This window comes from Haplochromis burtoni, unplaced genomic scaffold (assembly GCF_018398535.1).
Source record: "Haplochromis burtoni strain Fernald_Lab_line unplaced genomic scaffold, NCSU_Asbu1 Contig_521, whole genome shotgun sequence".
Classification (NCBI taxonomy): Eukaryota; Metazoa; Chordata; class Actinopteri; order Cichliformes; family Cichlidae; genus Haplochromis; species Haplochromis burtoni.
In genome coordinates, this window is record NW_024582882.1 from 101,369 (window position 1) to 123,455 (window position 22,087).

Consider the following 22,087-nt stretch of genomic DNA (forward strand, 5'->3'; position numbering starts at 1 on the left):
TGCACTGTTACATTTTTATAAAGCTTTAATGTACATAAAAACCAGCTTCTTGTTTAAGTGAAAATAAATAGAAGGTTGTCTTTTTGCGCTAGTAATGTTGTGGAGTTGTATTTTGTCTCGCATCAATTATATCGTCAGTTATATCGTTAATCGCAAATCTTCAAATATATATCATGATAAATATTTTTGGCCATATCGCCCTGCTCTACCTACTTATAGGATTTTAAGTTTTTTGTGTGATTTTAGATCAGTTGTGTTACTACAGCATGTCAATGAAAGAAGTGTAAATTCAGACACGTGAGGTTGAGCTGAAGCGAATGAGACCAAAGAAGGCAAAAAAGATAAAATAATAATAATAATAATGGATTGGATTTATATAGCGCTTTTCAAGGCACCCAAAGCGCTTTACAAAAATGAAACAATTTAAAGATGAAATACAAAATCAAAATTTAGAAAATCAAAACTGGCCGGTTATATTTTGGACCTCAGAGAGTGAACCCAACAAATCATGAAAATTTAGGCTTCATTTTTGTTGACGGTGCAGATTTCTGACACTTTGTGTAAATTAAGCAACAATTTGATTCTTTCTTTTTTTTTTTTGTTGTGGTTGTTGTCCCGTTTGGATCTTTAGCCATCAGAATTGTTGTCTTAAGGCCAAGAAAGATGCCAAGCGGATTTATTTTACCAAGTGGATCATCGTGGCCTTGCCATATTGGTCCATTTGATTGACCTTTATTATAATTATGTGTTTATTTTCTTTTCGGTTGCTACAAACGGGACAAACAATTTGATTATTTCTAACAAACAAAGTGTGAACTTCCGCCCCATGTTGTGTAGCTTTCTGGATTTTATACTTATTGGGCTACATATTTATTTATTATACAGGCTGTACAGTACATAGCATCAAAATACACATTTAATGCAACTGAAATGTTTAATTATGTGGGCTACAGAGAATAATTAGGTTATTGACTGTATTTATATGTAACGTGTATGAGCGACATGTATATATGTACACGTTACATATAAATGCTGTAACTATACTTACGGCATTTAAATCATTTTAACCATATGTAACACCTGCGTATGTGTTTGTTTGTTTTAAAAAGGCTTTGATTTGCCACCCCATCTGATCTCCATGCCACCCTAAGAAAATTTCTTTACATCCAGCCCTGTCAGGGCCATGTTTCCTACTGTGCACCAGGCAGTTCTGGCTGGTTTCATGATGCTCTGGGTCAGGGCTGTCCAAACTTTTTGCAAAGAGGGTCAAATTTTATAAAGTGAAGATGCCCAGGGGCCAATGGTTCCATAACAAAGTTGCATGAAAATAGAGCTGGGCAATATGAGATTTTTTCATATCACGATATGTTTTTTTCATTTCAGGCGATAACGATATCTATCACGATATAAGCCAAATAACTATATTTGTAAGATTTAAATGTGCCGTTGCTCACAAGTAAAATGTGAAATAATCAGCAGCTTGTTTTTATTTAAATATTTATTTCCCATAATAAGTTCAACAGGGTAGATGTACTTAAGGAACATGAGACTTTTTCAGATAAATAAAGGCAAATATTGCAAACTACACAAAAGGCAGCCGCTAAAGCGTTTAAGTTTCAAAATAGAACAAACGAAACAGACTAAATTGTCAATTCCACTTAGAAACAAAATATTAATTCTAAAAATAAATCTTAGTTTGTTTTACAGAAGAACAGACAAAACTGACTAACTTTTGTCAATATCAAATAAACTGAGAACTAAAAGGAAATTCTCAATCTCTCCTTGTTGTATAGCTTAGCTTTTCAAACAGTTTTAACAGTTACTTTAGTCTGACAAAAGCCGAATGACGAATTAGCGCTTCCAGTCAGAGACTGAGGCTACGTCCACACGTACACGGGTATTTTTGAAAACGGAGATTTTCCGTTTTCGTTTTAAAAATAATCCCGTCCACACATAAAGGGAGAAATGAAGGAAAACGCTGCTATGAACATGCCAAAGCAGCAGGTGGCGCTAGATTCCTAACCGTGCAGAAATGTTGGCCAATCAGAAGTCTAGAAGCCTCGGTGGGAAAAAGTAAACAAAGCTGGGGCATAGAAGCAGAACCGAGTCGTATGTGTGGAGGGACAGTAACTGTGTGTATATGTAAGCATTTAAACACTGCAGAGAGTAGAATTAACAGTATTGTAGAAATTCATTTCACCGAAACAATAACGTGGCGCACAGTGTGACGCATGCACCAGTTTATTGTATTTCCAGACTTGCTTTCGGCACAATTTACAGTGCACGCTACTCTGTTTTTTGTCAGACTTGAAATAGCTGAAATACCTTCACACTACGGAGCTTCTATGGCTCTTCCGTTTGACAATCTCTCCGGCATTGGAACCATCATCTGTTTTCTCTTCGGTCACGCTCGGTTGATTTTTCTAGTCAGCACACTCATTTCCTCCATTACCCGCTGGCTGCTTCCCAAACAAACACACGTGCGGCTTGGCACTTGTGCTGTACGTAACAAGTCACGCGACGTGACGCTGCGGCTGTGATTGGTTCGGCTATGCGCTACTTAATTTGGATTGGCTGACCTTTTTTTATTTTTTATTTTATTTTTTATTTTTTTGAGGACAAGAGCGGCAAGGTCTATCGCGATAGCTTAATTTCTCTATCGAGTAAAAGTTATATCGCGATACATATCGTTCTATCGCCCAGCTCTACATGAAAATATAATGAAGAACAATTTTAATGGTCACAATTACCTTTATTTTTAAAATGGAACTGTACCTAAATAAAAGCCACTCAGGCAAGCAGGAACAACTCTAAAGACACAATTGTGCCTTTCATTTATATCTGGAGAGTCAGATAACATTGAACAAACTGTGAAGAATACCCTACATTTCCATGAGTTTGCAATATCTTTGCCTCATGAACATTTTAAGCAGGAGTTATAAGTAATGAAAAGTGGTCTGTTATCAATAAAGTTAAACAAAACGTGAATTTTGCCCTTGACTTTTACAAGATCTTTCAGGAAGCCAAAGTTTTTCACATCTACAGGAAGATTACACAACTGGGAAGTTCACTTGCACAAGAAATACACATATTTACACATATGTAAATATACACAATATGTACACAACACACACAACTATGAGTTAAGAGCATAACATCAACAGTTAAAACCAAATCTTAAATGTTTAATAAAGTTCAGCACAGGCCTGCTGATGAGCCATCATTTGATTCAGCTGTGCTAAACCCGAAAGAGAACTAAAACATGCAGGGTAGCAGCTCTCCAGTAATTTGGACATCCCTGCACTACTGAGAGGGGTGATACTGAGATCGAGATTTTAGTAAAGCGATCAGGTCTGGTTTGAGGGCAGTGGTTGAGATGCGTAAAATATCGTGGGAGACACTCATCCTTGATCTCACAGGGTTCTTCTTTAAGTTCATGACAGAGAATTTTGCTCACACAAATATGTGGAACGCGATAGCTGTTGCGTAACTCTTCATTTGGGCATTAATGTCCTCTGGGAAACTGTCAGTAACCTCTTTCAAAGCTGGGAAGTGTGCGGTACAGGGCTCTGTTAGGGACAAGTGTCTTTGGAAAAGTTGCTGTTTGCTTCCAAAGGCCTTGATGTGAGTGTATAGTTGGCTCCCCACTGCGTCTTTTCCTTGAAGATTAACATTCAGCGCATTCCGATGCTTCGTGATGTCGACCAAAAAGCCAGATTTGCCTGCCATACAGGATCAGACAGTTCTTCCGCTGGTTGTCCCTTCTCATCCAAAAACTGTCTGATTCTGTCTGAGAGAGAAAAATCGCTGTAGTGCAGACCACCTCACATCGTTGTGATAAATTATGTCACTGTATTCAGCCTGGATGTCGTGCAGAAACTGCTGAAACTGTGGGTGGTACAGAGCTTTAGAGCAAATACAGTTGATTGTCTTTGCTGCTGGTTTCATAACATCATCAAATTTGAGATGTTTGGCACAGAGAGCCTGCTGATGAATGATACAGTCAAGTCTAACAGCGTTACCTGCTTCTTTGCTGACTTTATTGCAGATCCGCCACGGCAGGTGCACCATCAGTAATGATGCCTTTACTCCATGGTAGCGTCACATCATCAACAGCTTCACAAACAGAAGCCAATCCTCTGGTTTGACCCTTAAGGCTTTTGAGATCCAGCGGCTCCTCTGTCACGTTCATCTTGTCGTCGACTCCTCGTAAAAGAATCAGCAGTTGTGCGGTGTCAGATGCATCGGTGCTTTCATCGCAGTCTAATGAGTAATAATCAAAATCCACTCCTCTGTCCCCCAGCTGTCTGTCAGTGTCTGACGATATATCCTCAACTCTGCGTCCCACAGTGTTGCGTGCCAAGCAAACATTCAGAAATTCTTGCTTCCTCTCGGAGCAAATGTTCTCCACCATTTTCATGACACAGTCTTTGACAGACGTACCTTCAGTGAAAGGTTTGCCATGTTTAGCTATTAACACTTCGTAGCTGGCTTTCCTGATATCTTCATGTATCTCACAGGCCCGCGTGATTAATCGCTGTTGCGAAGCCAGAGCAGCTTGGAGCTGCTTCAGTTTTTCAGCGCGCTCACTCCCTGTTAGCTTGTTATATGTTGCAGCAAGTTTATTCTTGTAGTGTCTCCTAATGTTGAAATCCTTAAACAAGGCAACAGTCTCTTTACAAATCAGACAAACACAACTGCCTCGAGTTTCAGTAAAAAAATGCTGCTATTCCCACCGCTCCTGAAAGCGGCGGCCCTCACTGTCAACCTCTTTTTTTTTTGTACTGTCGCCATGGCAGAAATGAGCAGAGAAGGGCGGGCTCACAGCACAGGTGCAGGTAGCTGAAAAATGTGCTGCCACCATGTGGTGAAAAAAGGAATTGCATTTTTAAAGTCATGATTTATTTATTCGGACTAAGGAAGCGAGCCATAAATAATACATAATTAGACTGAAGCTGCGGGTCACGTGAAATCTGATTGTGGGCCAGACTTTGGGCATGCCTGCTCTAGATGTTCTCAGCTGGTGAAACTGGACTCTTACTATGAAGTAAGCGAATGGTCAAGTGTTCCAGGTCCTGGACGAAAGCTGCATTGTCTCATGTACATGTGAGGTTCAGCTAACAGACAAACTCTCCTTTGCAGTACCCCAGCATAGCCTTAAGGGTGAACCAGTGAATCGTCCCACTCATCCCCAGACAGTTTCATTTAAATAGCGCCAAATCACAACAACAGTTGTGTCAAGGTGCTTTATATTGAAAGGTAAAGACTAGTGATGGGAATGGCAATAATTCCATTATTGATATTATTTATCGATTTGATATTTTCTCAATTCTCACTGGGATCTCACTAGGTCTGCTTTAACAGTTACCACCATCAGTAAGCAGCATATCAAAGACGTGAACAAATTAACTGCATGTTTTTGGTCAAATGTTTGTCCATTTTGGATGTGTTTCCTCTCTTCATTGTGATCAGTGTCATTACTCAAAAAAGTAATGAACAATTTTTTTAAAAGTAATGCAGTACCTTACTTAATCACTCCAAAGAGAAAATTATTCATTATACTCCTCATAACACAACCTGAAAAACAGTGTCTCATAATTGCCATTTAAATCTAAACGTACAGTCCCACACACCAAAACAAATCCCTGTCCTGATGAGGATCTTTCTCAGTGTTTAGGTCTGAGCACAAAGCCAGCAGCACAGTACAAAGATGAAAACCAGCAGAAAGACGCTTCGACGCGGTCGCCACAGTGATTCCACACATGAACAGGTAGAAATGAAGGCTGCTTCGTGACATCTGTTACCCGATGAGGTGGAGTGACGGCACACTTGACCGCGGTCCTAGGCTGGCATTTACTCAGCTTTAGCGTCACTCTGGATTTTTGGCTAGCTTTAGCATTAGCATGCTGTCTGTGCAGGTGTTTGCAAAAAGCCGAAGTTATGTTAGCAGTATAATAGTTTCTGTCCGTCATGCGGTTTACACTTTACCATTACATTCTTGTCCTTCTGTGCAATGAAAGTAATGTCCACGCTGTAAACTGCCCTGCAAGAGCCGATATGCGCGGTCGATAGACAAGCAGACTGACGATGACTACTCAAATTCTCGATTACTACAATGATACAACTAAGGAGGTCCCAAAATATTCCTTCCACCCCCGAATATATCCCCAGTTAAGGTCAGCAGCACCTTCACCCCCACTTTACACCCTCTGAGTAAAGAACTGCCTTCCACTCCTGAGTCACGTGACAGTTTGCCAGCTCCTATGAAAGGAACTAAATTATGTCTAAACCAGTTTACCCGAGCTGGGATAGGGTTACTAGGGCCCCAACCTGGAGCAATGCCTGGGGAGGGAGCTCCAAGGAGAGTGTCTGGTGGCCGCAGCTTGAAGAGACAACATGGGCCCGCCTTCTATAGACCCACCACAGGAGGCGCTGTAAGGTCGGCTGCAGTGTTGTGTCGGACTGCAGTCGGGGAGGAGGCCCTAGCAGTCAGATTCCTATCGGGACATGGAATATCACTTCTTTGGTGGGAAAGGAGCATGACCTAGTGCGTGAAGGTGAGAGATACTAGCTAGATATCGTTACACCTCAGTGTAATCCTGGCGACTAATTTGTTAGTCGATTAACTGTGGAAAAGAAATTAGACTAATTATCAGTCTGAAATGAAGAAACACTCAGAGATTAAGTTAAATTCAAGAACTGTTTAATGGAAAACGTCGAAAACTAATAAGAAAGGCGTTATTACGTTCTTATAATGACACATGATGCTTGGCTGAATATGACAGAATATGACAACCGCTTCAGTAAAAGCTGAAGTAACAAAACAATAAATCATCTAGCAATTTTCTTTGGCTTATCTGAATGACTGGTAAGTCTGGTACTGAATAGTGACAGCAAAGATTAGTCGGCTAGTTGAGTAGTCATGTACATCCCTTTGGGTCGGGGGACAGGTCCTGACTATCAGTTGCAGTCTTCTTGGAGTCACTGAGTGGGGTGATGGAGGGTGCTCTGCCTGGTGACTCCATCGTCCTACTAGGGGACACCTTGGCAAGGGCGGTGTGACCTGGAGCCTAATGATGTCCTGCACTTGCATCAGCATGTCTTTGGACGGGCTATTTAGAGATCCACTGAATGGCTACCAAACGCAGGCTGAACTCCAGTTTCATGTAGAGTCCACTCTGGTGTACAGAGGTAAAATGACACAAAATGTGTCATTGTCCAAAAACCTATGGACTTACCTGTGTGTTGCTTCAGTTATTTCACATGGGCGTTACCCATGCAGGTATTCGTGTTGGACGCTGCAGAAAGAAAGAACAGCAGTTTGCACAGGCTCACCTATAAGAACTTTTGAGATCTTTGATCGCCAAAGGCGGCTCCTGTCTTCTTGACTCTGCACGAACGAAACTGTGATTGTGAGCTTATAGGAGAGATGACAGCATGCCGTAGAGCAAAAAGGTGCAAAAGAGCCCAGTCCTGAACATAAACATGAGTTGACATACACACTGATATGAAAAGCGGTTTAATGGAGGGATTTCAGTCAGGACGAGCTGCGTGCATGAAAGAAATGAAGCTACCAACAGTCCTGTTACTATGACAACTGTTGCTGTCACAGTCCAGTGCTGCTGATGAGGATCTGAGCATGTGCAGATGCGTCCTGCATGTGGCTCAGGTATTTTTACACATTTAACACACTGCACAGCTGTACGGTGCCTGCAGCCGAGCACACATCTATGCTTCCACATCATGTTACCATAACAACCAGTTCACTCACAAAGACATACAGGGAAGTAGTTGTGAATAGATGTTAGCCGAGGGCAGAAGCATCGCTGCTGCTGTTTCTGCTTTCTGCAGATGGAGATAATGTAGAACTATCAACCATCCAGAGACCAGAGCCATGCCACGTTTGTCACCACACACCATCACAGGAGCCCGACGCTGACCTCAGACTGCTGTTAGAGGAAACACACCTGTAGGCAAAGCGTGTACGCTTCACTACTATTTGCATAAAGTGGATCATTTGAATGCAGCAGCAATAATATCCATGGTGAAAGGGCGGAGCTTACAGATGACATGGTCTGTTGTGAGGTGACAGTTTTATGGAAGTGTGTAGATGCTGTTGATGTTGTTGCACTGTGTGGCTGAATTTGAAACCGGGAGCTGCAAAGCTCACTTCGTGATGTGAATATGAGTTTGTTGTTTGGACACCAGCTTCTCTGGTCTGGTGTCAGAACTGTGCGTGTGGAACTGTAAAGGTAGCCAAACATGGAACGATGGCTTCTGCCTCCACACTGATGTCGGCATGTTTCAGGGGCCAGCTGTAGTACCAAGGACGTGTCTGTCTACTACACCCAGCTTTATTGTCATTCAACTACTGGACAAGATATGAATGAAACACACTTTTTAGTCTCATTATATGCACTATGCTACTAAACATAACATTGAGTCCCCTGTCTTACCCTCTAAATGAGGCTGCCACAAACGATTATTTTGATAGTCGACTAGTCAGATCATCATCCATTGGAAACAATGTGCCAGGAGTCCGACCCAGAAAGAATAATAGGAGTAATATTAACACTAAATAGCTGCGGCCATTGCTGGAAACTGGAATTGGCTGGGCTGCGCTATGATTTCTGGGATAGGTTGGTCCATAACGGATAAACCCGACCCATCCTTCAAATCTGGAGAGTCTTCGTCGCGTCGCTGTGATGTAATCGGGCTTCAAATGCGGCCTCAGGAAGATGCTGACCTTGAATTTGGACACAGCTAGGATACCGGACTCATCTTCTTCTTCTTTGGTGTTTAACAGCAGCTGGCATCCTTGTACATGCAGTGCTGCCACACTCTTAAATCCTACTAGTTATTCCTGCGTCTTACAAAGCTTCAAACGACGCCTCGACTATTAAATTAGTCGTTGACGATTCGTGACTAGTCGACTAATCGTGGCAGCCATAAATATAAAGAAGGAATCATTATGAAGCAGAATATTGCACAGCTGCTGTCAGGTGTGGGTGACATCAACACTTCACAGACTCATGTTCAGTAAGTCGTGTTGTTGAGGTGGAAGGTGTTGACTATTGAGGGTGGAGCAGTTTAACAGTCGGGCTGAAGGTTTTTTATTGGACGCAGCGTGGCCTCCTCCTACTAGGCATTAGAGCAAGCACCTGTGCTTACAGGTGGTGCTTGTTCTACATCTAATGGTGTTGGTGCCACTGATGCGTGGTAAGTCTGCAGACTTTTACCGTCTGCAGCTCCTTCCCCAGTGCGTCTGCCATGCCACACAGTGAAGGCGTAGGTCAGGACGCGCTCCACCACACAGCTGTCGAAGGACTACATTCAGTCCAGCACATGCTAGGTCGTCTTCTTAATAGGTGTAGTGTTGATGGTGTTAGTCAGAGGTACGTAATGGACGGGCCGTCTACTCTATCTAATTAGAGAGCAGGGGAAGTGCCAGGTTTGCAGAAGTCCACAACTATCTGCCTGGTTGTCTGGATGTTAAGGATGAGGTATTTGTCCCCACACCATGTGTCAGGTCCTCCACCTGCAGCATGAACAACATCTCATCCTGTAGCTCTTTCAGTCACAGGTCATCGGTGTGGGCAGCTGTGGGCTGAGCACAGTGGCTGTGCAGGCTCTGTGGCCTGCAGCTCAGGAAATGCACAACTGAGCTCCATAAACTTATGAGTCATTGTTGTCTATGTGAGAGAGGGCCTGATGTCGTACTGAGCACTGATAGGAGTCCTCTGCCCCAGGTGCTGTATGCGCTTCCTGATGTAGCGTGTTTTCCTTCAGGTCCTCACTGCTGCCTGTCTGAACACCTGCCAGTCTGTAGTCTCTAACATGGACACAGCCCCTCACTGCATGTAGTCCTGCAGCTTGGACACAGAGCCCGTTATGACACCATAGTTTGATGAACTGTGTATAGAGAGCGACAGCACTGATCTGTGAGTGATGATAATTTGCGCACCAATTCCTCTGACATCGTCTTATCAATCGTTAGCTTACTATGCAAACATGACAAGTGAAATCTCCCGCAGCTTAAACATGTGAGAGGTTGATCGCGCAGAGAATCGCTGAGCTTTATGAGTGCGTGTGTAAAAGCAGCAGGATTTATATTTTAGTTCTGCTGAGCCAAATAAGACAGGTCAGGGTGAAGAAGTGACAGCCAAAGAAAAGCTTACCACAAAACGGAGAAGTTATGACAAATCAGACTATAAGGCAAAAAGAAAGTGCAGCTTTATGGTTTCATGGACAAAAGAATTTCTGTGGCTGCGATATGACGAGCTAAATAACATGATGTTCTGCCAGGTGTGTTGTGAGTTTCCCTCGATTTCTGAGTCGACAAGCGCCTTTGATACTGGGACCAGTAATTTTAAGAAAGACCCCATCAGACCCCATGACAAATGCAAGAAAGGCATTACTGCTCAGTCTGCAGTATCTTTCCCAGAACAAACACCAATTGCAAATAACATACTCAAAATAAACCAAGCACAACAAGAAGTCCTGAAAAAGCTGTTTAGAGCAGCGTGCTATGTTGCAGAGTGAACTACCTTTGGCCAAATTTAGCAGTCTTTGCAAACTTCAAAAAGCAAACGGCCTCGATCTTGGTTCAGAATCAGTTTATTGCCAAATGTTGAGCAGGTTTACAACATTAGGAAATTGCTGCGGTGCTTCAGTGCAAACATAGTGTCATAAATTGAGATTAAATAGACATGAAAAAAAATAAAATAAATAAAAGTAGGAATAAGAATTAAAAGTGCAAGTGCAAGTTCCACTTGCCTCTTACCCGTGACTTCAGTGGAAATGTCAGATTCAGGATCTGACACAGACTGATTCATGCTCTGCACAGTTCTTACAAGTTCATAGAAATTTCTGTTCAATTAGAACCAAGTATTTGAGTTGATGATTGTGATTTTTATACAATTTTGTAATTTGTGTTTTAACTATTTTTTGATTAATTTTAAAGGAAACAATTTTTTTTAAATTTGGGCTACTTTAATTTATTTTGGGCTAACAAAAACTGAAGAGTGCCTGCCAGAAGGGCTACCAGGGATCTTGAAATTTTGCGAGCCCTGAGTCGTATGTTTTTTATTAGGTTTAGCTGTGGATCACTGGGAACTTAGAAGCAGCATGGTAAATGGTAAATGGCCTGTATTTATATAGCGCTTTTACTAGTCCCTAAGGACCCCAACCCCAGCATCAGCTCATTTGACCAACTGTCCAAATGAGCTGATGCTGGAGGCAGAGCACAGCCCCACACATGTGCACACACACGCACACTGTGATAGCTTGTGTGTCAGCTTCTTTGTAGTTTTGTAATTGTAGTATATAATGGTTTTATGTAACTGAGTGTTGTGAATGTAAAAGCCCAACAAGGGACAAAGGTTGAAAATCATCAGCAGCTATAAACTCTGTGTGGCAGCTTCATGCTCCGTGTTAAACTGTGTTGTTGACTAAAAAGTGTAAAAGTTTGTGTTTTTACTGGTTAGAGGTGCTCCACAGTTTGTCTGTCCTTCTCTTCCTCTCGAGTTTGACATTTTGTCATGTCGGGGAGCTCAATGGGAGCCTGTTCGTCAGGACCGTGTTTCTCACTTTGCTGCACAACGAGGTTACTTCTGATTGGATCACTTCCAGATTCATCCCGTCTTTTTACACAACTTAATTAGTTCTGATTAGAGCAGGGCGATATGGCCAAAAATATTTATCACGATATATATTTGAAGATTTGCGATAACGATATAACTGACGATATAATTGATGCGAGACAAAATACAACTCCACAACATTACTAGCGCAAAAAGACAACCTTCCATTTATTTTCAGTTAAACAAGAAGCTGGTTTTTATGTACATTAAAGCTTTATAAAAATTTAACAGTGCAAATGCAAATTCCTTGCTGAAAGTTTAACCAAAAGGCATTTCCAGTAGAAATGGGCTGACATATCCTCAGCATAACCATGTATAATATCCACTGAAGTTAAAAAGAGGTGCTTTGCAACTAGGGCTGGGCCATATTATACCATTCACGGTAATACCGGTATAATGTTAGGCAACGATAGGAAAATGAAATATCGCGATAGAATATGAGTAAAACGCGCATGCGCAGTGCCTTTGTTTTCATACGCACATGGCCGATTGTTGAGTGAAACGGATGAACCAGAATTGGTTTGTAAAAATGGTGCAACTTCAGTGATGTGGAACTGGTTTGGTGTTTGTCCGTCAGATACACAACAAAGCACATTTTTTTGCAGAACATGCAAGCGGCCATCGTTATTGTCGTATTTGTCGGACTAAGATGCTCTTAAATCTGGGAGTAATCTGGGTCCTAAACTCTGCATCCTTCAGGTCAAACAACACTGCAGCATCACTTAGAGTTAAAAACTGTCTAAATTCTTTCATCTTTAATAAAACGATCAGCATTGCTGCTTTACCAGGTGTAACTATGAAGTTTAACTTCCAGGCATCCATGAAAACAGAATGTATTATATTTAACGGAGTTAGAAGTTAGCAGGAAGCTAGCGGAAGTTAGCTCGCTAGTTTCGCTAGTTTCGCTAGTTACCTAAGCATGATGTAGCATGTTCTGACTGAGAGATTTCTGAATAAATTCAAACGTACAGCTCTGCTATCACTTCCAGCATAAATGAAGACAGAAAACTAAACAGCAGTGACGTTTGTAGGGTTACTGAAGTTGGGCTAGCTGATATAAAATGATGTGCTACGTGATCGCTAGCGACACAGCTATGTTAGCATAATAAACACAGTGAAGCTGGAGGATGAACATTAACTTTTTTCCACTCGATAAAAGTTAACGTGAAGGTTCCTGATAGTTAGAGACAAATGCAATCGCATGGCAGGATGCTGTAAACGGACCAAACTTCAGTCAGGAGAACAACTGAGATAATCCATCCACAATACGAGGTTAGTCATTAATATACTACAACAACATGGGAATAGAGCCGCTGCCAGAGAATTCAACATTAATGAATCAATGGTACAGAAGTGGAGGAAGCAAGAAGAATGAGTTTAATAAAGTTTGATTTATCTGACTGCTTTGTTTCGCTTAATGTGCCTTATAATCCTGTGCACCTTATGGTCCAAAAAATACGTACATAATAGTCGAGTGTTTTGACCGATGCATGAAACGATACATTTTTAGGAGAAAGTTGTAACGGTCGCTATTGTCTTTGTATTTATTACATGGCGTGCTGTAGGGCTGGGCCATATCATACCGTTCACGGTAACACCGGTATAATGTTGGGCAACGATAGGAAAATGAAATATGGCAATAGAATATGGGTAAAACGCGCATGTGCAGTGCCTTTGTTTTCATACGCACATGGCGGAAAAAGCATGGCGGCGACGGAGAATGAGAAGGGCGAAAGGGGATTGTTGAACTGGTTTGTAAAAATGCTGCAACTTCAGTGGTGTGGAACTGGTTTAGCTTTCGTCCGTCAGATACACAACAAAGCACCTTTGACTTTTCTGAAAGTCGACAGAGCCCCTTATAATCCCGTGTGCCTTATGTATGAACTCTGGTTGTGTTACTGACCTCGAAATTTTATGTGCACGGCGCTCGGAAATCTGTCAAATGTTTCAGTAAAACTTTGCTAAGCTACGAAGCCGCATCGCTTGATGGATTTTTGGAGCATTACGGCTGTCATAGGCGGAGCCTCGCGGAGTGATACGTACTGTGCTTCAACATAATATTACTATATTGTGTGTGTATAACCTCTTTTTAAGTTTTGTAGATATTACACATGGTTATGCTGAGTAGAGCAGGGCGATATGACCAAAAATATTTATCACGATATACATTTGAAAATTTGTGATAACGATATAACTGATGATATAATTGACACTAGACAAAATACTTTACAACTCCACAACTTTATTAGTGCAAAAAAAACCAACATCAATGTATTTTCACTTAAACAAGCAGCTGTTTTTTATGTGCATTAAAGTTATATAAAAATGTAACAGTGCAAATTCTTTGCTGACAGTTTAACCAAAAGGCATTTCCAGTGGAAACTGGCCGACATATCCTCAGCATAACCATGTATAATATCCACACAACTTATCATACATATCCTCATTAAGAAATTAATATAGCCACCACAGTGGCCATCAGAACCATGAAAAAAATATTGCTGTAAACAGTTTATTTTGCGACACCACGAAAGAAATGATAGCGTAAAATGAAACAATAGACATTTTCATATCGTCATCAGATATATATCGTTATATTGAACAGCCCTACCAGCATGTGCAGCGACGATGAGGCAGAACCAGGTCGCTGCGCAGCATGGACATGCTTTGGTTCTGAAAAGTCTGACACGGACCAGAAAACTGTGCTGTTGTACAAATGATGGCACAAACCGGCTCCACCTCAGACTCGAACACAAACCTCTTCTACCACCTACGCAGGAATCACGTGAAAGAGAAAGTAAACCTTAGACTCAAAGGTTGGAGCAGGCTTTTCCCCGCAGCACGCCGTGTAATAAATACTCACAAAGAAACAACTAAAAATACAAAGTTTCCAGACTCGACTCCCGGTACACGACGCCCAGCTGAAAACACGGCACACAGGTCGAGTTTCCTGAGATTCACTGATTTCACACAAAAAGCACAGGTTTGTGATCTACCTTGTTATCGGGATGAGAAATGTTTATATGAGGATCTGAGATTTTGGTCACATCGCACAGCCCTGTTTCTTCAGAAACTGCATAAATTGTTTACTTTCTACAAACATTCATTAAGGCTTTCATCGAGCAAAGCCTTGCGTCTATAACAACATTCAACATAAACATGTTCACCAGTTAAAAACTTCAGATGCTTTGGTGAAGAGAAAATCTCTCCTGAATTCATTTACTGACAGGAGTGCACACACAGCTGACACTGATGTGTTGTTGACATATAAAGTGAGTGAGGCTGTGTTTGCACTTTCTCTGTGCTCCAGAATACTTCCCTGCCAGATGGAAGCCCCTTGCCCAACTCTCCCAGCTCCATGGTCAACCAGTACAGACTGGAGGACGATGATGAGGGCAAAGAGGATGCCAACACTAAGGACATCTTCGTCACCGTCGACCACCCAGAGAGCCAAGTGACGGCGATCGAGACGTTCATCTTGTACAGAGTGGTGACCAGGGTGAGGTGGTGGTCCTGCATCAGCGTGGTCACATTGTGTCTCACACACAGTAGTGCTGTTTGGATGCTTCCTGCCGTTAAAAGCATTTAGTCTCTGTAGCCTGAACAGTTTGTAAAGGCAGACTGCACAGGTGCTGAATTTTATCCATGTGAGGGGGCGGGACTGAAAACAGTTGAAGAGTTGGCACAGTGTGGCCCGCACAGTTAAAGGTGTGGCCCGCACAGTTAAAGGTGTGGCCCACACAGTTAAAGGTGTGGCCCACACAGTTATAGGGGTGGCCCACACAGTTAAAGGTGTGGCCCACACAGTTATAGGGGTGGCCCACACAGTTATAGGGGTGGCCCACACAGTTATAGGGGTGGCCCACACAGTTATAGGGGTGGGGTGTTTTCAAAGTGTTGACCACAGAAAGATCCTTACTGTGACAGTACTGTCCACCTCTGTGGTTTTTATGATGCAGTTTGATGTCTGATTGCACTGTGAAATGAAAGCATGGCATGAATAAGCAATTGGAGTTCAAAAAGAAATCATGGAATCAGTTTATATTCTAAGCTTTTGACTCATCAAAGTCGCACCTTTGCAGATATAACAGCTGAACACAGCCGTGGCTTCTTTCTACGACAGAAATCAAATCTTCTCCCATTTCTGTGGAAGAAGTTCCCATAAATGTGGACCTTGTAGGCTGCTGTGCTTTCATTCTTATGTCCAGTTCATCCCAAAGCAGCTCGATGGGGTTTCAGTCTGCAGACTGTGCTGGACCTCCATGTTTTCAAGCTCACCATCTTGTTCTTCTTTCCTGAGGTGGTTCTGGCACAGCTTGGATTTATGTTTTGGGTCTTTATCCTGCTGTAGGATGAACGTCTGACCAACTAGGTCCACACCAGAGGGTCCTGCATGGTGCTGCAGAACACTGTGGTTTTGGTTCAGGGAGCCTCTCACTCTGTACAAGTCACCGACCCAGCAAACAGCCCCAGACCATCACACTTCCTCCTCCAGGAATTAGTAGCAGAAGCTTTCAAGGCTCGATCAGCCTCCATTGCTGCAGAACACATTTAAACCCAAGTTGTGTTCCCTGAAAAAGGCCATTTTGTATAATTCTGAAATGTACATTATTTTTCAGTTTTGGGTGACCTTTGTTTAACTTCTGTCAGTTCACCACTTATGTTTGAACCATTTCAAGTAATTCGTTGGACTTGAACAACTTGAATTGCAGTAAAGAATTGGCATGTTCAAAAAGCTTTGAGCAGTAAATGTCTGTATGTGTGTGTTAACAGATACTGTCTGTACTCATGTCTCTCTCTCCAGACCACTCGGAGTGACTTTGACTCCAGTGAGTACGAGGTACGGCGACGCTACCAGGATTTTGTGTGGCTCCGTAGCAAACTAGAAGAAAAGCACCCCACACTAATCGTCCACGTACGTATCAGCTCACCAGGTCACTGCTCTGCACAGCTGCAGGCTGCTGCACACTACTGCAAGGCATGTGCATGCGTCAGTTCATTCATTCACAGTCACAGGCTGCAGGACCATTTCTTTGCTTTCTGTGCTGTTGGAACATGAAAGATTGTTGAGGTCTGAAGTTCAAGCAAAGCCACCGTCCTCATTTCCAGCTCTGTATGTGTATGTTGGTTAGCTTACTGCTCTGCCAGGACAGAGCTACTCTTAGGTGTGTTTGTCATAGAGAGGATATCTCTCCTGTGGTCGCCTCAGGCGTGTAGCCCCACCCACCTGCTGCTCATGCAATGCTGCTCTGCTAGAATTGACCAATGAAAATAGACTGCTACGAGGAGTCTAATGCATCTCGCCCTCTTCTGCACTTTTCTGGACAAAATGGGGCGACGTGGAACAGCTCCCGGTCTGATATCGCCGTCTCTCACGCTTCTCTCGTTTCTGTCTCCAGCCCCTCCCAGAGAAGTTTGTTATGAAAGGCATGGTGGAGCGCTTCAACGACGACTTCATTGAGACGAGGAGGAGAGCTCTGCACCGCTTCCTCAACAAGATATCCGAGCATCCCATCCTGTCCTACAGCCAGCACTTCCAAGTCTTCCTCACTGCACAGGTGTGTGTCTGATGCACGGATGCACACACCGCACACACACTTCTGGTTTTAGAATAAATTGAATTGTGACTCGTGGTATTTTGACCCTCCAGGATCTGGCACCTCACAGGAAACAGGGACCGGGCTTCTTGAGCAGGATGGGGGAGACGGTGAGAGCAGTGGCCAACTCAGTCCGAGGCCTCAGAAGCCGGCCTGAGGAGTTCGCTGTGATGCAGGAGTACGTGGACGACTTCAGTAACAAGATGTGCTGCATGGACAAAGTCAGCCAGAGGATCGTCAAGGAACAAAGAGGTATCCGCTAGGGCTGAACGATATATCGCATTTGCGATAATATCGCGACATGATCAAGTGCAATTTTCTAACCGCAAAGGCTGCGATTATACTCTGGACATGTCCAAATTCATGGGCTGCATCCTCCTGAGGCCGCATTTGTAGACCGATTACGTCACAGCGACGCGCCGAAGGCTGTCCAAATTACTACCATATCCCAGAATTCATAGCGCGGCCCAGCCAAACTCCAGTTTCCAGCAATGGCGGCCGCTACTAAGTTTTAAAATTACTCATACTAATCTTTCTGGGTCACAAAATAAACTTTTAACATATTTTCAGGCGAGAAAGTAGTTGTGTAAACATCAAATATCTGCTCGGTTTATCAAGATATCCCATATTTGCAAAAGTGCTTCGACGTTTTCAGAGGCGTCTGCTACCCTCACGCTAGCTCGACAGCTAGCCGGAGCTCGAGGGTTACTGATGCGGCCGAGAACGGCACAACTCCCGGCACATCATTTTCAGATCACCGCGGAGTTTCGCTGCTCGGGTTAAACGTAATATATAAGTCACTTAGACAACCTAAAAATGTTATTGTTGGGCTTTTTTCAGTGTTTTGTTTGTTCGTGAGTAAATCGGTTTGGCTGAGATTAAAGTTATTAGATTAGATAAAATAAAACTTTATTAATCCCCCGGGTGGGTTCCTCCTTGGTTTTCACACAGCTGACTAAACGTCAAACAGAAAACTTATTAAACAGAAGTATGAGACAGTCGAGAATTTACACCAGTGTCTGGTTATATTTTAGATAGCAAGAAGCAGACGGCCGAGTTTATTAAACTCCACCGAGACAGCGGTGACGCTAATCAGAACTAGTCAGAAGGCTAGACCGTCCAATTTCACGCCTTTAAATTTTAAAGGCGTGTTTGTGTGTGTGTTTATACAATTGCTATTATGTTTGCACTTTATGTGTAATGTTACTGACTGCAGAGATCAGTAAGATGTGTGTATTTTTTATTTATTAGTTTTATTTATTTAATATTATTTTTTAATTGAATGACTGTCTAGTAGTTCACAGATGTCGAAAAACTGAGTGTGGTAAAGCCACTGATTTTTTTTTATGTATATTTCTGCAATCTGCACATTGTACTGACTTTCATTTTAATGTTTACACCAGGGTTCCTTGTCAGCACTTTATGCTCAGATGTTTGTAAGCTAAAAATAAACTATTGTGTATGTTCAAATATACTGTTGTGATTGAAGAAGTTAAATAAAAATGTCAGTCATCAATTCATGCATCACCTCATGTCATCATAACAGAGGTCTGTCTTCCAGGAAAGAACAGTTTAAAATTAATGTAATATAGTATTGGCCATACTATATGATGTATTGCTTGTCTTTGTTTAATAATACAGAAGACAAAGACCTTAAAAAATAATCGCATATCGCATCGCAATCGCAATATTGGGGCAAAAAATCGCAATTAGATTATTTTCCATAATCGTTCAGCCCTAGTATCCGCTGCAGGCTCTCCTCCCAGAAGGACATGGCTCTTATTCCTCCATATCAGAGGAGTCAGACTCAGATGCTTCCTGGCACCCTCTGTACACCTCATATAGTGTACACAGTTTAAGCTGCTTTAGCCTGCATACAGCTGCAAGCTGCTTTACAACCCAGCACAGCTCCTCCCCTCATGTTGACCCAATGAGTGATGTCTCTGTGGTCACTGATGGAGAGATGGCTGAGCCATGACTGCACATGACAACACGAGTCTTCTTTGGAGGAGAGTTCCTCTTACTGAGGGTACATTATCTCTGTATACAACATATTCATGTGCACATATTGTTCCACATCGTTTTCTCGCTTTGATCTTCAGGCTGTCAGAGTTGGACTCAGCCCTCTTTTCCATTTGGCACCCTCCTCTCCTAACACGTTACCCGCTCCGTGTCAGTACAGACAGCAGCCACTCACGTGATGTGTTCAGAGTGTCTCACCCTTTACTTCTTTGCAACGCTTCCTGTGACCTGCTTCTGTGTAGCTAACAGCACCTCCTGGTCTGAAAACGAGTCTTTGTGTTTTCCCCTGTGCTTCCAGAGTATGTGGACGACTTGAAGCAGTACAGCCCCACCTACGCCCGGTGGGGGGAGTTGGAGGAGGAGCTGACGGAGCCGTTGAAGGGCGTGGCCAGCTGTGTGGTGCAGTGCAGCAAGGAAGCAGAAGAGCACATCCAGCATCTGTCTGAGGTCCTGGTCCCTGCCCTGCACGAGTATGTCCTCTGCGCTGAAACGCTCAAGGTGAGGCATGAGCACGCTTCACCTGTGATGGTGCTCTGCAGGTGGGGCTTGATGCAGAGCAGCAGTAAGACAAGGTGTGATGTCAAAGTTGAACGCCGAACACTCGAAGCGCTGTGCGCTCATTCAGGGGCTCGGGGGAACCACGGGGTTCCCTGTCTGGGACCAGTGATCCAGACTTAGGGGGTCAGGCATTGAACCGACAACCTGTCCGACCTCCTGAGCAGCAGCTTCTCCTCATTGTGTTTCTCTTTAAAAGTGCAGTGTTAGTGGGCCTTAGCATGTAGCATGGAGGCGACACTCCTGCCACTAACAGTAGAGCAGACACAGCACCGTGTGTGGAGCAGATGCTGGCTGTGACTCAGCCACTCCACAGGTAACATCTGAGAATCACTGTGGAAGTGGAGCATGCAGCAGTGTGACCTTTAACCTAACAACTTAACCTTGTTCATCCAGCTCTGGGAAAGCAGGTGTGTGACAGAGAATGTGGAGACAAGAACAAAGTGCTGCTTTGTGATGCCATGTGTGTATTTGCAAATGTCACATTCTTTGTGTCACCTGAGTGTGTGAGTGAAAACGTCACAGCGTGTGCGCTGACAGCAGGTCTCTGGTGGTTTGTGGCAGGCTGTGATGAGACGGAGAGACAACATCCAGGCAGAGTTTGAAGCCAAGAACGAGGCTCTGCTGACCAGGAAAGCGGAGCAGGAAGCAGTAAGTTTAATTTGATCCACACATGCTGATAAAAAAGCACGCACACACTTTCCTCCTCCCCTGCACGTGTCAGAGCCAGTCGTGCGTTTGCGGTCATCTCTGAGATTAGCTGTAATAAAGTGAGGTGTGCAGTGGGCCTCTCTCGCAGGGCCGCCCTCACCTCATATTGGGAAGGAGGAGAGGGCTCCCTGGGAGGATTATCTAAATATCCCTGCTTGGCTGGAAGTCTGTGCCGAGCTCAGAGTGAGTAAAAGCTGCTGATATTACTTCCTGCCGCGCACTGACAGCTGATCGTGGCAGGAGCAAACTTCCTTCTCAGATGATGCTTCGCTTCGTAATGTCAGGACGCAAAGACCCGAGAAGAAAGGCATCTTTGTCTGTGTGTGAGACCTGCAGGTGTCTGTCCCCCTCATCAGGCCGACATGCAGCCCCATCTGTTAGATGTTAATTAAGAAGCTGTGCTTCCCCCACCGTTGTACTCGTGCTTTGTGTGAGCTCTGATTTAATCCAGCCCTCCAGGTTCTGCTGTGTATCAGCCCGCTAATGCCCATGACAGACCTGCACTAATGAGAAGTGAATGTCAGAGGAAGACGTGCTTTCATTCAGCTTCAAGGTGCTGTGGCGGCGTTACTGGGAGGTAAACGGGTCTCGCTGCTCTGTGGACCCGGCAGGTCTCTGCGGCTGCTGTCAGTCGTGCTTGTGTTGCTCTCTGCTCTGTCTCGCTCACAGCATAGTGTAACAAACGCTGCCTCTGTCTCTGCTGGGGTCTACTGGTGTAATGGGCGATGCAGGTGAGGAAGACGGAGAGCAGGACAGATTGCTCGTAAAGTTGGCACCGCCCACAAATTCAGACAATCAAGTCATATGTGCAGAATGTGTCCATGTAATTCCAAACAGCCAGTGTTGTGTAGCAGTGTTACCTCCAAGTACACACTTTAAAGTGCACATCGACTCTCAGTGCGGCCCACAGTTCTCAGCACCTGCTCAGCATGTCTACGACCATGCCACCTGGTTGTAGACATGCACACAAACATGCTGTGTGAGTGTGTGAGTGTGTGTACACACACACTCACACAGTGCATCGTAGTGGACATACTGGCGTTGTATGATCAGATCAGGTCTAATCACGCTGTTCAACTTCCCAACATTTGCTGTTCTCAACAGGAAGCACAAAACAGTCTGTGCATGCTGGGAAAGTGTTGTTCTAAATGTTTCTTCGTGGCAATCAAAGAGGACGTCAGAAGGAGTCCAGCTTGTGCGGGCTAGCACTGATCTTCACATCTGTCAGCACATCTGGTCCTGACTCAGCTGCTGACCCACTGGCTGTGCTTCCTCCATGTGGCTGCTTTACATTTGACCTAAAGCCTGCGTCATTATGACCAAATTTCATCAGTTAGTTAGCTGACAGCCAAATGCTGTGAGCGACTGGGCAGCAGCTGCGATACAGCCGAGCTCACTGCATCACTGTGCAGCTGGCTGAGTGAATCCAGACTCCCTCTGAGCTTCTGTGCAGTTTTATTGGCCTCATAGTTTCTTCTGCGGGGAAACGAGGCCTTAATGCAGTTATGAACGTGCTTATTGAAGGAGACTCTTTAAACACTGTGGTTGTTTTAAACTGCA

At 43.7% G+C, this 22,087-nt stretch overlaps 1 protein-coding gene across 1 annotated transcript in view; it reads left to right on the top strand.

The window, feature by feature from the left end:
• Positions 1-22,087, top strand: part of snx7 (sorting nexin 7) — a 32,608-nt gene that overhangs the window by 2,702 nt on the left and 7,819 nt on the right. Inside the window, exons 2-7 of the mRNA XM_005947525.3 lie at positions 14,953-15,141; positions 16,447-16,557; positions 17,042-17,200; positions 17,293-17,491; positions 19,560-19,759; positions 20,381-20,467. Of these exons, the coding sequence (XP_005947587.1) occupies positions 14,953-15,141; positions 16,447-16,557; positions 17,042-17,200; positions 17,293-17,491; positions 19,560-19,759; positions 20,381-20,467 (945 nt within the window). The remainder of the gene's footprint in view (positions 1-14,952; positions 15,142-16,446; positions 16,558-17,041; positions 17,201-17,292; positions 17,492-19,559; positions 19,760-20,380; positions 20,468-22,087) is intronic.